The sequence below is a fragment of the Priapulus caudatus genome, unplaced genomic scaffold (assembly GCF_000485595.1).
Source record: "Priapulus caudatus unplaced genomic scaffold, Priapulus_caudatus-5.0.1 Scaffold1085, whole genome shotgun sequence".
In the NCBI taxonomy this organism is placed as follows: domain Eukaryota; kingdom Metazoa; phylum Priapulida; class Priapulimorpha; order Priapulimorphida; family Priapulidae; genus Priapulus; species Priapulus caudatus.
In genome coordinates, this window is record NW_014578146.1 from 68,028 (window position 1) to 83,717 (window position 15,690).

At 43.3% G+C, this 15,690-nt stretch overlaps 1 protein-coding gene across 1 annotated transcript in view; it reads left to right on the top strand.

The window, feature by feature from the left end:
- LOC106815299 (E3 ubiquitin-protein ligase MIB2-like) overlaps positions 1-15,690 on the top strand; it is a 35,934-nt gene that overhangs the window by 1,056 nt on the left and 19,188 nt on the right. Inside the window, 5 exon segments of the mRNA XM_014819743.1 lie at positions 1,772-1,838; positions 6,681-7,043; positions 12,348-12,519; positions 13,488-13,620; positions 15,280-15,538. Of these exon segments, the coding sequence (XP_014675229.1) occupies positions 6,821-7,043; positions 12,348-12,519; positions 13,488-13,620; positions 15,280-15,538 (787 nt within the window). The 5' untranslated portion in view covers positions 1,772-1,838; positions 6,681-6,820.

Here is a 15,690-nt window from a genome sequence, read left to right on the forward strand (position 1 = left end):
TTTGGCATTTCGGGGGCGAAATCGCCCGCCGCCCCCGTGTATTTTTTCCCCTGGTGGGTACTACGTCGACTACCTAGAAGAAAATCACAATGGGCTACTTAGAAGAAATTTATTTGGAATACAAATTTAAATTTGAAGCAAAACCAGAGCGGAACGCACGAACCCACGTGACTAAAATAATTTTCTCTAGCCCTCCTGCAGCGCCACAGATACAAGAGAAAACCAGGCTATTGTAAGGCTCGCTCTGATTGGTCTGATTGTTTGTAAATGGCAAATGCGATTTAATAAAGTGAAATGAAGCGAGGTTTCTGAAAAACAATCTTTTAAGAAGTGAATAACGATTGAAGTGAATATTCACGCACATCAGTAGCAAGGTAAAGCCATGTAGAAGGGAACGGTAGACTTTTTTACCCGCCGATTACGGGCTGCATTCGCAGCGCATGCATTTTGCATGCGATCTCACGAAATTTCAATGCACTTCGTTCTGTCCCAATAACTTTCACCAAAATATAAAAAAGGTTATCTGGAACAGAATTATTCGGTCTAGGTCAAGCCAAGGCAATGATGAATCGATGAGTAAATTGACAATACATGGCCCAGTCACAGGCTTGGGATATCACACAGTGACACATGTCTAAATGCGAACACTGTAGTAGTTTTATTAATTCTGCCTCTATATAATAACGTGGCAAAGTAAATATGTACATGAGTTAGGTATGACAGTACAGCTATAGTTATACTAATAGTAATACTATAGTTTTTTTGTAGAAATTCTGTGACAATTATAATTCCAGTTGAGTTAGTAATAGGGGTTTCAGGAACCGAGAATGTATTTTTGTAACCGGTTTTTCTACTGCTGAGGCAGGTCTGAGCTTTTGTCTTCCAATTGGTAGACCCACCACACTGCATGTCTGACTTGGTTTGGATAATAGATGTTAACAATGTATTACAGTTTATTGTCATTGACATTGTGTATCAGCTTTGTATTATGTAATTGTAATATGATAGGAAATAGAGAGTAAATTTCTAGAGATTCTGAATTTCTCAAATTTCTCCCAATTGTTTTCTTGTACAGTATTTAATTGTCTTACATACTTATAGCCAACTGTGTGCATATTAACAAAACGTTAAGCGTTAGATATTTGTGAAAGCTCAAAACAATCCCCAACTACTAAATGTCACAAGTTTATGAAAACAATCAGAATATACCTTGCTCCATTTTACTTGCTTAAACTGCAGGATACCTCATTTAGAACTTGGATCTTAGATGAGATTGTCCCCCTACTACAATTTTTATTGTTTGATACTGTCTTCACAAGTGGGCTGAGTCCATTTTATATGAACTGTAATAATAATTATAATATCTCACCACTTCATATCACCTTGTACAGAGTTTCGATCGTCAAACAATTTGGTTACAGCCCACTACAGGTCACACAGCATAATGCTAGTCTAATATTAACTTTAGTTTCAAAGTCACTATGATGCAGGTGTGGCTGTCAGTCACTCTACTCAAAATCTGTTTTTGAGTAGAGTGACTTCCGGCCTATTGTTGGCCCTTGTTCCGGCCCTATAGGGCCTATGGACCTATAGTTCCTGCTCTTGTTAGCCTATTTATGAATTTTGTGGTTGTTTTACAGAAACCTCACATTCAGAAAAAAACAAGTATTCACAGTGTTAATTCGGCATATATATATTATGGTATGGATAATGAAGGTAAAGATTTATGGTATTTTGTAATGACACATAAATTGAATATTTTTTGCTCCAGGTGATGAAGTCTAACGTATGCAATTTATAACTAAAGAATGACGAAGTTTGAAGGTTACTTTCAATAGGTATGTAATATCCAAAGTATTTCAATTGTTCATAGCTGTGGATATCTCATTTGCCTCCTGAATATTTGTACTTGTCCTCCTATTTCTTCTCTGTCCTACTTTCTGTTCTGTTACATGACATCTTTATTATAAAACACATAGAATTAAGATGAGCCAGTTAGGCTTGATAACATCAGTAATAAAGGCTAGATATGTGATATATATATATATATATATATATATATATATATATATTGATGTTCGATCAATTATGTACAACATTTTCTGTAAACGATTTACATAGCCTCATGTAATAAAGTTTAATAGATATGATAAAGGATTTCAGAGTACATTCCTCGACACATTGCATCTCTAAATCTCGCTCCTGACTTCTGTATAAAAGGCATTCAATAACACACAGGCTTGTTGTAATTTAAAATTTACCAGGAGTAGTGAGCTGAGGCATATTACATTATATGTGCATTCAGGGCCTCAATATTATGTCAGCCAGCTTTAGTATACATATTTACCTCCGCCCAACGGAGTTGGAGGAGGTTATGTGATCGCTCTCGTGCGTTTGTGTGTTCGCGCGATCGATATTAGCGCGTCAGCCAGCCAGCCAGCCAGCCAGCCAGCGCGGCGAGCCAGCGAGCGTGTACATGTGAGCGAGCAGCAGCTACGAGCGAGCGAGCCAGCGTGTACATGCCAGTACGCTAGCGTATATCGTGCGTTATTCGTGTGTTCGTCAGTCGTATGGCGTATGTAGCTGGCGGAGGTATGCACTCTCCGTGAGTGCACTCTGTCTAGTTGCATGATGCCATCCAACTGGCAGCTAGGTTGAATTCTGTGGACGAGTTATCTGGGTGATTTCTTTCTGTTATTCATGATTGCATCTCCCTTACTGATGGCTGGGTGTTTTTTATATCCGAAAAACTCTATATATGCATGACTTGTATAGATCTGCTCTGTTATTGATGATTGATTTTAATATGAATGCTTGTAGTGTTGTACGTAAAAGCATATAAAACATGACAGGCTTGAACCTCAATTAGCACCTATATTCAACGTCAGTGGCATTTACATAGCTTTGCTTGGTTCATTTATCCAGTTGGAAATGGGTACCAAAATGTAAGATAACATTCTGATGCTCTTCTAAATTATATTTATAAAGTATGTGTTAAATTCATAGTGTTGCCTTGGACCTGTGCAGGTGCACGTTTGATTTGGCAGCTGAATTACATTCCTTGCATATTCGCGCGGTTGTCTAAAAAAACAATGTATTACATAGTGGACAAATGTATTATGTAGTAAGAATGTAGTCTTTGTTCATTTTCATTTCTAGTATTTTACTGGTTTTAAAAACTACTGCCACCGCGACCTTCTGATTTCCGTCTCTGCTTTCATGACAGTAAACTACTGGTATTGCTGGCACTTGCTTTTGTCTGACGCTGGTGCACCAGTTTCATGCATGACTGCACGAATTAATGAGAGTCTGCAGGGTGACCATCAACCTGTGTAGCAACCAGACTGGCTGGGTGGCTACAATGCAAGTGTGAGACCCCACGTTGTTCGTGAGAGAATGGGATCGCACTGCTGGCTACTTCAGAGTGTCAGAGTTGCCTGTACTGATCAGCAAAGATTCCAATTACTTACACGTGTGGGGAGAGTGCCTGCACACTGCTACATTTGTCAGAGGTGTTTACTGGCCTGTAACACCTCACGGAATTTTTTTTTAAATGGGTTGAGTTCCAACGCCTGCTTTTTCAGGAAGCACCCGCTAACATTGCAGTGATGCTTAGTAAGCTTGCTAATATCCGGCTCTGCCAGCAAGCCATGTTATGTATTTTATCTCCCCCTTCCCCCCCCTCCCCCGAGCAGTAAGTCGATAACCACAGTAGTTTTTGCTTTATACCTTGGCCAGCTGGTGCATGCTTAAGAATCATAAAACAAAAGGAGCAACAGAACAGATACGTGTTTACGGCAGATTCATATATATATGTGAAGCATGTGCCTTCATGATATTGCCTAGAACGTCGGTCTGCATCTATGCTTATTCGATTGCATGTATTTCATCCCTCGCTCCAATGCCTGCAATATTTGTGACTATATCAATCAAGCAACATTGTGCTACTCGATCTGTGTCGCTCCATAAAAGTTGTAAAAAATCTTTTCCGTTTTAATATTAAAAAAAATAAATATTTGCTTTATTGTCTACGTACTAAGTTTCAACAATCGAGAGGTTAGTGCAATATCAGACTTATGACTCTTATCAGACAGGAGCTAAATGAGCCTATTCATAAAACACGTTCAAGAAACATGTACCCCGTATACAAGGTTTTAATGACGTTTGTTCCCACTACTGCCGTTTAAAGTTTGTCATTGGGTCTATAATATTGATCAGCATCCAGCTTTTGGAGTAATAACTACTCTTTAGTGTGATTCAAGCATTCATGTGTCAAACTGGGTATTTTACTGTGTTAGCCATCATAAGTGGGTGTGTGATTTCATGGCCTAGTACTGCGTTGTATGAGGCTTTGTTGGAAACCCCACGTTACCAGGAGCCGCGTCATCAGCGGAATTTCTCTGTTGTGTTTGGTCAGATGGAGAGTTAGAGCCAGAGAAATATGCTAAACAAAATAATCACGGCGATCTATGATCAGTACTGACTGCTGACACACAGTGTTTTCAGTGTCATTCCACATGTAACTCGAAATTCTAGCACTAGTGATATTTGAGGACTAGATGCTTTGGAAGCGATATTGTTAATATTTTAAAATATGAAAAACGATTTCTGGTAGTGCTTTGAATTCTCATGTTATTGCGCTTACAAAAGAACACCCCGAAATATGTATAAAACGTGAGCCAATAAATATTCGTCTATATATAAAATCTTCCACGTATGTTCGTTCTCGCAGTGTGTGAGTCACTGAGATGCCTTCATGATAGACAAGCGTTTACAAGCTTCAGTGGAATAGTTTCCTGACCAGAAATGCGTGAGTCAGGAGAGTTTTGTTACGAGCATTGAAAAATCGCGGGTATCTAGACGGGTATATGGATGAAGAAGTGATTGAGTTGACAGGCTCGTCTGATTGCACGAATATTCCCGACACTCATTGAGAATCATCTCATTGAGTGGCTGGTGAGTGTATGTATGTGTGTGCGCGTGTAGTGCGTGTGCGTGTCTGTGCGCGTGTAGTGCGTGTGCGTGCGTGTAGTGCGTGTGCGTGCGTGTGCGTGTACGTGTGTCTGTGTCTGTGCATCCCGCTATGTGTGTGTGTCTGTGTGCGTGCGTGCGTGTGTATGTGTGTGTGTGTGGGGGGGATGTGTGTGCGTGCGTGCGTGCGTGCGTGTGTGTGGGTGTGTGTGTGCCATTGCGAAATGTTATTTCGTTGCTGTAATAAAGTTCTCGAGCAAAATCATAAGTCATATTCACCGAAATCTGTTAAAAAATATGTGAAACGTCTATGTAACTCTATGCTCTCTGGCAATCAACGCGTCTGTGTGTCTGCACGCTTGTGTGCGTGCGCCTGTGCGTGCGCGTGTGTATGCGTGTGCGTGTGAGTGTGCGTGTGTATGCGTGTGCGCGTGCGTATGGCTCTCCTGTCCGTGATGGGATTAATTGTAAAGCTATTATCAGTTGGATGGAATTTAATTTAGCATAGTACTACAGCAGCACGTATGAAGTAACGACCAAATCACAACCAGATGCCTGTAAAGCCGATAAAATTAATAGAAAGTCCAATCATCGGCTCTGGATCAATTTATCGCCGCCTATAATAATGTGCAGCCTGCATATGCATAGCTTCTCGTCTCTCTATCAGAACCCTATGTGCGCTTTATTCGGGAGCATCCTCATCTTCCTTGCTGCATCATCCCGGTTTATCTGTCGCGCAGCAGCAGCAGCGGGAGCAGGGAACTTGGGGAGGTGGGGAGTTTGCTTGGGGTGGGTGCCCCGATTTATGAGGTTACGTGCTGTACAGATGACTGGCGGCGTATTGATTGGACGGCTTGTGACTACACAGATGTCAACGTGAGTCATCCACCCTCAATTGCTCTGCATTTTCCTCCAATTAGCGGGCAGACAGGCATGCAGCGCCTAGCTCCACGCGCACGGCAAAAGAACGCGTATTTTCGGTCGAAGGCGTCTGTCGCCACGGTGGCGTCTGTGTGCGGGCCTGTCGTCGCGTCTGGCGGATGTACCGTAGCAGATATTCGGCAGCCGTGATAATTGAGCTGTCAAACTCAACACTCGGGAGTATATGGATGCGTATTATGTATGCATGCGCTTGTCGTGTTTTGTTGCATAATGAGTGATGAGTGTTGCCCTGGTAATGATCGGCACATGTGGTTTTAGTAATGTCGTCAGTTTGTCGTCAGTTTTTTAATGTCGAGTGAACTAATGGACCGGCACTGATACCTTGGGAAGAGTAGCTCTGGTATCCTCGGGAGTATTTTTTACAAATATGTCTTTGTGCACGTGCTGTTATCATTATTATTGTCACATATATACACGTAACAACACCACGTGCGTCATAAAGATATAAAATCATACTGAGGGTGTATGTGCGTGCGTGTGTGTATGTGGGGGCTGAGGTACGGTGTTAGTGGAAAAGCACAGAATACAATAGCTTTAGTTAGTAAGTTTAGTAACTTCATAATTGCATTGGAAACACTTGAAGTGTCGTTTAGAAACAGGTGTTCGTTGTGTAACGGTGTCTGCTAATACATATTTCACTGTATAATCATCTTTCTTCTTCTTGTGCTCACTTTGTGAAAGTTGTATAAAGATGTGTGCTGTACTAACTCACATCTAACTGTATAATCATCAACTTAACCCTTTCTTCTTCTTCTGCTCACTTTCAGCTGTCGGCTTCGTTATCCGCCGGCCTCGTTAGCTCGCGCTCCCATCATCGACGACGACGACGACGACGACGACGACGACGACGGCGGCGGCCCGCCCGGCCACCGGCGGCGAGATTCTGCGTCGACGCGGCTGGAAGCACATGGAGATGGGAATCAGAGTTGTGAGGGGGCGCGACTGGAAGTGTGGGAACCAGGACAGCGGTGAGGGACACGTTGGCTCCATCGTCGAGATCGGTCAGGCCGGGAGCACGGCGACACCGGACAAGACCGTCGTCGTGCAGTGGGACTCGGGGTCGAGGACTAAGTACCGGGTCGGCTACCAGGGGGCGTACGATCTGCGGATTTACGACAACGCGCCGATAGGTGAGATGATAGGGGCGCTTTATCCGATTATTTATCTTTGCTATATGATCTGATAGTGTATGATAATGCACTGATAGGTGAGATGATAGGAGCGCTTTATCCGATTATTTATCTTTGCTATATATGATCTGATAGTGTATGATAATGCACTGATAGGTGAGATGATAGGAGCGCTTTATCCGATTATTTATCTTTGCTATATGATCTGATAGTGTATGATAATACACTGATAGGTGAGATGATAGGAGCGCTTTATCCGATTATTTATCTTTGCTATATATGATCTGATAGTGTATGATAATGCACTGATAGGTGAGATGATAGGAGCGCTTTATCCGATTATTTTTCTTTGGGCTTATATATGATCTGATAGTGTATGATAATGCACTGATAGGTGAGATGATAGGAGCGCTTTATCCGATTATTTTTCTTTGCTATATATGATCTGATAGTGTATGATAATACACTGATAGGTGAGATGATAGGAGCGCTTTATCCGATTATTTATCTTTGCTATATATGATCTGATAGTAGGTATGATTAATGCACCTGATAGGTCTGAGATGAATCTGGAGTGCTTACCGTTTATTCCGATATATCTTATGCTGTGTATTATATGATCTGATAGTTGTATGATAATCGCACTGATAGGTGAGCAGTGATAGGAGGCGGTCTTATATCCTCGACTGCTTGGCATATTCTGTCTGTTGGCACGCATATATATCCTCAGGATCTCGATACGCTGATGACCTATGCTATTACACCTGATAAGGGTGTTAGTTGTGCAATCAGGAGCGCTTTATACGTAATTATTTGTTGCTTTGGCTGATCACTACTAGAATCAGTGCATAGTGTATGAGTAATGCTCACTTGTATGAATGGTGTAGGCATAGCTGCTATGCAGCTGCTTTGATCGATTATGCTTTCTGCTTTGCTAGATATGATACTGATAGTGTATGATTAATGGCATCGTGGATAGGCATGACGATGATAGGAGCGGCTTTATCCGATTATTGTATCTTTGCTATATATTGATCTGATGTGTATGATCATAGTCGATAGCGCATCCGTGAACCAGGTGAGTCAGGTGATATGATAGGAGCGGCTGTGTAAATCCGAATGTTATTTTATTGCATTGTCGCTATGTCGATGATACACTCGATGAGTGATGAGTGATATGCACTGATAGGTCGCGAATGATAGGAGCGCTATGATGCTGAGGCGATTGATTCTTGATGATCTTCGCTACTAATATTATGAAGCTGGGTTCTAGGATGTATGAGTAGACTGCCGCAGCGCTATCGCGTGAGATGACTAAGGCGACGTCGGCTTTATCGATTATGATTTATCTTTGGCTAATAGTATGAATCTTGATAGAGTGTTAAGGATAATGCACTGTGCTGATAGTGAGGTGATAGTACATGACGGCTTTATCCGAAATTTATGTGTTTCTTTGCTATATCAGTGTGGGATCTGGGCAGTAGATCGTATATGACTCATGCACGACCTGATAGGACTAGGAGGATGATTAGGAAGCGCATTTGATCGAGTGTAATTTTTATATTGTGTCTATAATCATGATCTGATAGTGTGATGATGATATCGCACTGATAGCGGTGAGGATGATAGGCGGAGCGCTTTAGTTACCGACATTATTTGATCTTTGCTATATTTGGATTGATAGTCGTAATGATAATGCACTGATAGGCATGAGCACTGACTAGGAGCGGCTTTATCGACTTATCTTTCTTATGGGGCATATATAATGATGCTGATAGTGTTATGATAATGCATCTGGATAGGTGAGCTGATAGAGCGCTTTTATCCGATTATTTTTCTTTGTATATGATCTGATAGTGTACATTGAAGGTAACTGCACGTTGAGTGTGGCGGAAAAGAGAAGGTTGAAATTCGATAGCGCGCTTTATGCTAGGATTATTGTGAGGTCCTCTTGAGCCTGTTTTTCTTTATGGTGGAGCAACCTGATGATATGGGATAAGCAACACCACGTGTGATTGGATTGAAATCAACACATTTCATTTCTACGTCGGTGTACGCCGAGACGTGCTTACCTTTCAATTGTTCTTTAAATTATAATACAATTTCAAGCTGCCAATCTTTACAACACGATGACATGTGACAATAATGATAAAGGAGTTTAATAGGCCAACACACATACTGTGTCCAGTGTGTGACTGGTGCAAAAGCAGACTTGCGATGCGGACAACATTGCACTGCGACTAAGTGGCAGAAACATCTGTTAAACGCTGCTACGGTGGTTTGGCGGCGATCCTGAAATTTTCAACAACTGCCGATTTAAATTGCAGATCTTATCTTTGTAATTAAGTTTTTTATGTGGGTAAAGCGCTCAGCAGTGTCAATTGTCATCGGATTCTCAAATAATGCTTTTTTTACAGTATGGTTATATACTTATGAACATCGAAGTCTTTTGCAGTGTGGTGTTCTAGATACGACATCGTGTCCTGCTTAGCGTAGCACTACTTAGATAAGGGCCACCGTTTGCTCCTAGACATCTCTGCCTGCTGATAGCCTACTTTAGGATAGCATGGGGGGGGAGGGGCAAGCGTTGGGTCTCAGACGTCTGCTCCTGCTAATAGCCTACTTAGATAGGCCACGGTTGCTTCTAGACATTCTCTTGCTTAGATAGCTACTTACGATAGCCACGCCTTTCTCTCTAGACATCGTCTCCTCTGTAGCTACTGTAGATAGGGCCACGTTGCTCTAGACATTCTCTCGCTACGAAGCTACGTATCGCATAAGCCACGTTGCTCTAAGCACATCTCTTCCTGGCTAGCATCTTTCAACGGCTGCTACAACACTACGATAAGGGCCCGTCAGCTCTATAGATGCATGCTATCTTGGCTTGAGACACGTTAGGCTATTAGATAGCCACGTTGCTCTAGACGTCTCTTCCTGCTAGATAGCTACTTAGATAGCCACGTTGCTTAATAGACGTCTGCTCGCTGGCTAGATAGCTACTTAGATAGGCCACGTTGCTCTAGACATCCTCTCCTGACTATGCTCTAAGTCATGGTTAGATAGTTCAACGTTTGCTTGCTCTATGGACGTCTCTCCCTAGAGCATAGAATATTAGCTCAGTAGAGCTAGCCGACGTTTTGCTCTAGACGTCTCTTCCTGCTAGATGAGCTAATTAGGAGTAGCCACGTGCTCCTCGACATCTCTCTGCTAGATAGCTACTTAGATCGGCCACGTTGCTCTAGACATCTCTTGGCCTGCTAGCTAGCTACTGCTAGCATAGCGCACTTGTCTGATCTAAGACGGTCATCTTTCCTGCTAGATTAAGGCATAGTTAGATAGCCCGTCTGCTCTAGATGTCTCTCCCTGCTAGATAGCTAACTTAGATAGCCTACGCTTGGCTGGCATTATTGACCATTCTCCAATTCACATTTCTCCTGCTTAGATAGCTACTTCAGATTAGGGCCACGTTGTTCTAGGACGTAACTCTCACTCTAGATAGTACTTACGAAGTAGCCACGTTGTTCTAGACATCTCATGCCTGCGTAGACTAGCTACTATGAGATACCACGTTGCTCTAGGACTCAGTTTTCTGCTAGATAGCTTACTTTAATGGGGGCCCACGGTTGCTCTAACGACATATCACTCTGCTAGAATTAACATGTAGCTTTAGAAGTAGCCCACGGTTGGCCTAGAGTCTCTCCTGGCTAGATAGGCTACTTTAGATAGGCCACGTTGCTCTACGACCGTCTCTCCTGCTGCACGTTAGTTCGTGACTCTATGATAGCACACTGTTGCTCTAGAAGCATCTGCTATGGTCTGGACTGCTTACTTACGATAGATTGCGCGTATTTGCGCTTCTTATGACATTACTACACAAGGTTCTCTAGCTCTCCTGCTAGAATAGCTTAACTTAGATAACACGTTTGCTGCTACGACACTGCTCTTGCTAGATAGCTCTCTTAGATAGCCCACGTTGCTCTAGACGTCTCTCCTGCTCTAGGATAGCTCTTAGATAGCCACGGTTGGCTCTAGCACGTCTCTGCGCCTGCCTAGATAGCTTATCTTACGATAGCCACGTGATCTAGACGTCTCTCCTTGCTAGATAGTACTTAGATATGGCCACAGTTGCTACTTAAGATGTTCTCCTTTGGCATTAAGAATAGGCTACTTATGATCGCCAACAATGTGTGAGGACCTAAGACGGACTCTCTCCTGTAGCATATGCATACTTAGAGTAGCTCTGGGGTGGTGAGGGGGTGAGGGCGTTGTTCTCTATACTCAAGACGTCTCTCCTGCCTATAAGCTATCATTAGATAGCCCACGTTGCCTCGTAGATCGTCTCTCCTCCTGAGATAGCTACTTAGATGCCACGTTGCTCTAGATGTCTCTCCATGCTAAGATAGCATACTCTAGAATAGCCCACCAACGTGGCTATCTAAGTAGCTATCTAAAGTAGATATCTATGGCTATCTCGTTGCTCTAGATGTCTCTCCTGCTAGATAGCTACTTAGATAGCCACGTTGCTCTAGACATCTCTCCTGCTAGATAGCTACTTAGATAGCCACGTTGCTCTAGACGTCTCTCCTGCTAGATAGCTACTTAGATAGCCACGTTGCTCTAGACGTCTCTCCTGCTAGATAGCTACTTAGATAGCCACGTTGCTCTAGACGTCTCTCCTGCTAGATACTTAGTATAGCCACGATTTCTTCTTAGATCATACTCTTCCTGCTAGATAGCTAGCCTTAAGATAGCCACGTTGTTTCTAGACATCTCATCTGTTAGATAGGTACTTAGGATATGCCGACGTTGATTCTAGACATCTCTACATGCTAGTAGCTACTTTAGGATAGACACGGTTGTTCTTAGACGTTTCTCTCCTGCTACGATAGCTACTATAGATAAGCCACCTTGATCTAGACATCTCTACCTGCTTTAGATAGTATCTTTAGATAATCCACGTTGTTCTAGACGTCTCTCCTTGCTAGATTGATGCTATCTTCCTTAGATAGCCATCGTTCTCAGACATCTTCTCCTTGCTGAGAATAGCTACTTTAGATATGCACGTTTGCTCTAAGACGTCTCTCCTGCCCTATTGATAGCTACTTAGAATAGCCACGTTTGCTCTAGATGTCTCTCCTGCCTTAGATAGCTTACTTTAGATTAGCCACTGGTTGCTCGTAGACGTCTTCTCCTGCCTAGATAGCGCTACTTAGATAGCCACGTTGCTCTAGACATCTCTCCTGCTAGATAGCTACTTAGATAGCCACGTTGTTGCTTTAACGTTGTTCATCGATTTCATTGCAGGAGTCAAGCATCCCAACATAATCTGTGATACCTGCAAGAAGCATGGCATTAAGGGCATGCGCTGGAAGTGTACTAAGTGCTTCGACTACGACCTGTGCACCGTCTGTTACATGAGTGACAAACACGACATTAGCCATCCGTTCATGCGATATGACACGTCCGCATCTGTAGGGTAAGCAGCGGTAGAAATTAACGAGACATAATTAGTCGTCAAAGTTTCGTACATAATTAGTCATGCGCTTCAGGGTTCGNGATTTTTTCATACTACAGAGTTTACTGCCCACATACTAGGTAAGCAGGGATTTCTACTACAGATCACCTCCCCTACTAGGTAAAGCAGGGGATTCTCACTTACAGCAGATCACCTCACCCATACTAGGTAAGCAGGCATTTCTCTACTACGAATTACATCCCATTACTGAGGTAAGCAGGATCTCTACTTGACAGAGATCACCTTCCCCATACTAGGTAGCAGGCGATTCTTACTACAGAGATCACCTCCCATATAGGTAAGCTAGGGAATTCTATCTATCATAGACGAATTCACCTCAACTACTAGGTAAAGCCAGGATTTCTACTATTATGAGATCACCTCCCATTACTAGGTAAGCAGCGGATGTCTTACCTACTAGAGATCACCATCCCCATTACAAGGTAAGCAGCGATTCTTACGTACAAGATCACCTCCCATACTAGGTAGGCAGGGCATTCTACTATAAGAGATCACCTCCTTTATACTAGCAGGAAGCAGGGATTCTACTCAGAAGTCCACCTCCTCATACTAGGTAAGCAGGCGATTTACTACAGAGCATCACCTCCACCGATACTATGGTAAGCAGGGATTCCTACTACAAGATCCAAAACCTCCCCATACCTATGTAAGCGGGATTCCTACTACAGAGAGTTCACCTTCCCCATACTAGGTAAGCAGGGATTTCTCATATAGAGATCACCTCCACAATACTAGGTAAGCCAGGGATTCTACTACGAGATCACCTCCCATACTAGGTACAGCAGGGATCTCTACTTAGGATCACCTCCCGCATACTACGGGTAAGCAGGGATATCTACCTATAGAGATTACCTCACCATACTAGGTAAGCAGGGATTCTACTTACAGAGATCACCTCCCATACGTAGGCTAGCAGGATTCTACTATGAGAGATCACTCTCCATACTAGGTAAAGCAGCGGGATTCTACTACAGAGTCACCTCCCCATTACTAGGTAAGCCAGGGATTCTACCTACAGAGACTCACATCCCCCATACTAAGGTATAGCAGCGTGAATTCATACTATCAGAGATCACCATCCCCATACTAGGCTAAGCAGGCAGGATTCTGTACTATAAGAGGATCCACCTCCCCATACTAGGTAAGCAGGATTCTACATACAGCAGATTCACTCCCCATACTACCGGTAAGCGGTGGTTATACCTACACGAGATCGCCTCCCCATACTAGGTAAGCAGGATTCTACTATAAGAGATCACCTCCCCATACTAGGTAAGCAGCGGATCTTCTACTCATAGAGGTCACTCCCCCATACTAGGTAAGCAGGATTCAACTATAAGAGTCACGCTCCCATCCTAGTAACAGGCAGTTCTACCTACCAGAGATCACCTCCCATAATACGGTAAGCGAGGATCTACTATAGCCAGATCACCTCCATACTAGGTTAAGCAGCGGATTTACTACAGAGATCACCTCTCCCCAACTAGGTAAGCAGGGATTTTTACAGAGATCACCTCCCCATACTAGGTAAAGCACGGGAATTCTACATATAGAGATCACCTCCCCGATACTAGCGTAAGCGAGGGATTCTACTCTAGAGATCACACTCCCCATATAGGTAAGCATGGGATTCTACTATAGACGTCACGCTCCCCATACCTAGGTTAAGCAGGGATTTTACTAACAGAGATCACCTCCATACTAGTGTAAGCAGGATTCTATATACGAGATCACCCTCGCTCATACTAGGTAAGCAGGGGATTTTACTACCAGAGATCACCTCCCCTTACTACGGTACAGCAGGGATTCTTACTTATACGAGCCATCACCTCCCCATACCTAGCGAAGCAGGATTCTACTCCATAGAATCACCTCCCATACTAGGTAAGCAGAGGATTCTACACAGAGATCACCTCCATATACGGATAGCAGGGATTCTACTATCAGCAGATCACCTCCCCATACTTAGGATAAGCAGGGATTCTACTACAGCCGATCACCTCCCGCATACTAGGTAAGCAGAGGATTTCTACTACAGAGTCACCTGCCCATACTAGGGAAGATGGATTTACTACAGATTACCTCCCATTACTAGGTACGCAGGCGTTCTACTACGAGATCACCTCCCCATATAGGTAAGCCAGGGATTCTACTACAGAGATCACCTCCCATACTTAGGTAAGCATGTGGCTTCTTAACTACAAGAGATCCACCTCCCCATACTTTAGGTAAGCAGGGATTCTACTTACAGAGATCACCTACCCATACTAGCGTAAGCAAGGATTCTACTTACAGAGATCATCCTCCCATACTAGGTAGCAGGGATTCTACTATAGGAATTACCCTCCCATAGCTATGTAGGGCGATTCTACTATAGAGATCACCTCCCATTACTAGTAAGCAGGGGATTACTACTATAGAGTCATCTCCCCATCATTAGGTAAGCGGGATTCCTACTACAGAGATCACCTCCCCATACTATGTAAGCAGCAGGATTCTACTATAGAGATCACCTCTTTATACTAGTGTAAGGCAGGGATCTACTACAGAAGATCACCCTCCCACTTACTAGGTAAGCAGCGGATTCTACTACAGAGATCACCTCCCCATACTAGGCTAAGCATGGGATTGCTACTACAGAGATCAGCCTCCCCTACTAGGTAAGCGGGATTCACTATAGAGATACCTCCCCATACTTAGGTAATCAAGCAGGGATTTCTACTAGCAGAGATCACTCCCATACTAGGTAAAGCGCGGATCTCTACTATAGAGATCACCCCCCTTACTAGCGTAAGCCTAGGGTTCTCTATAGAGATTACACTCCCCATACTAGGTAAGCAGGGATTCTACTATAGAGATCACCTCCCCATACTAGGTAAGCAGGGATTCTACTATAGAGATCACCTCCCCATACTAGGTAAGCAGGGATTCTACTACAGAGATCACCTCCCCATACTAGGTAAGCAGGGATTCTACTATAGAGATAGTATGGGGAGGTGAGGGGAGGTGATCTCTATAGTAGAATCCCTGCTTACCTAGTAGAATCCCTGCTTACCTAGTATGGGGAGGTGATCTCTAATACTAGGTAAGCAGGGATTCTACTAAGAGATC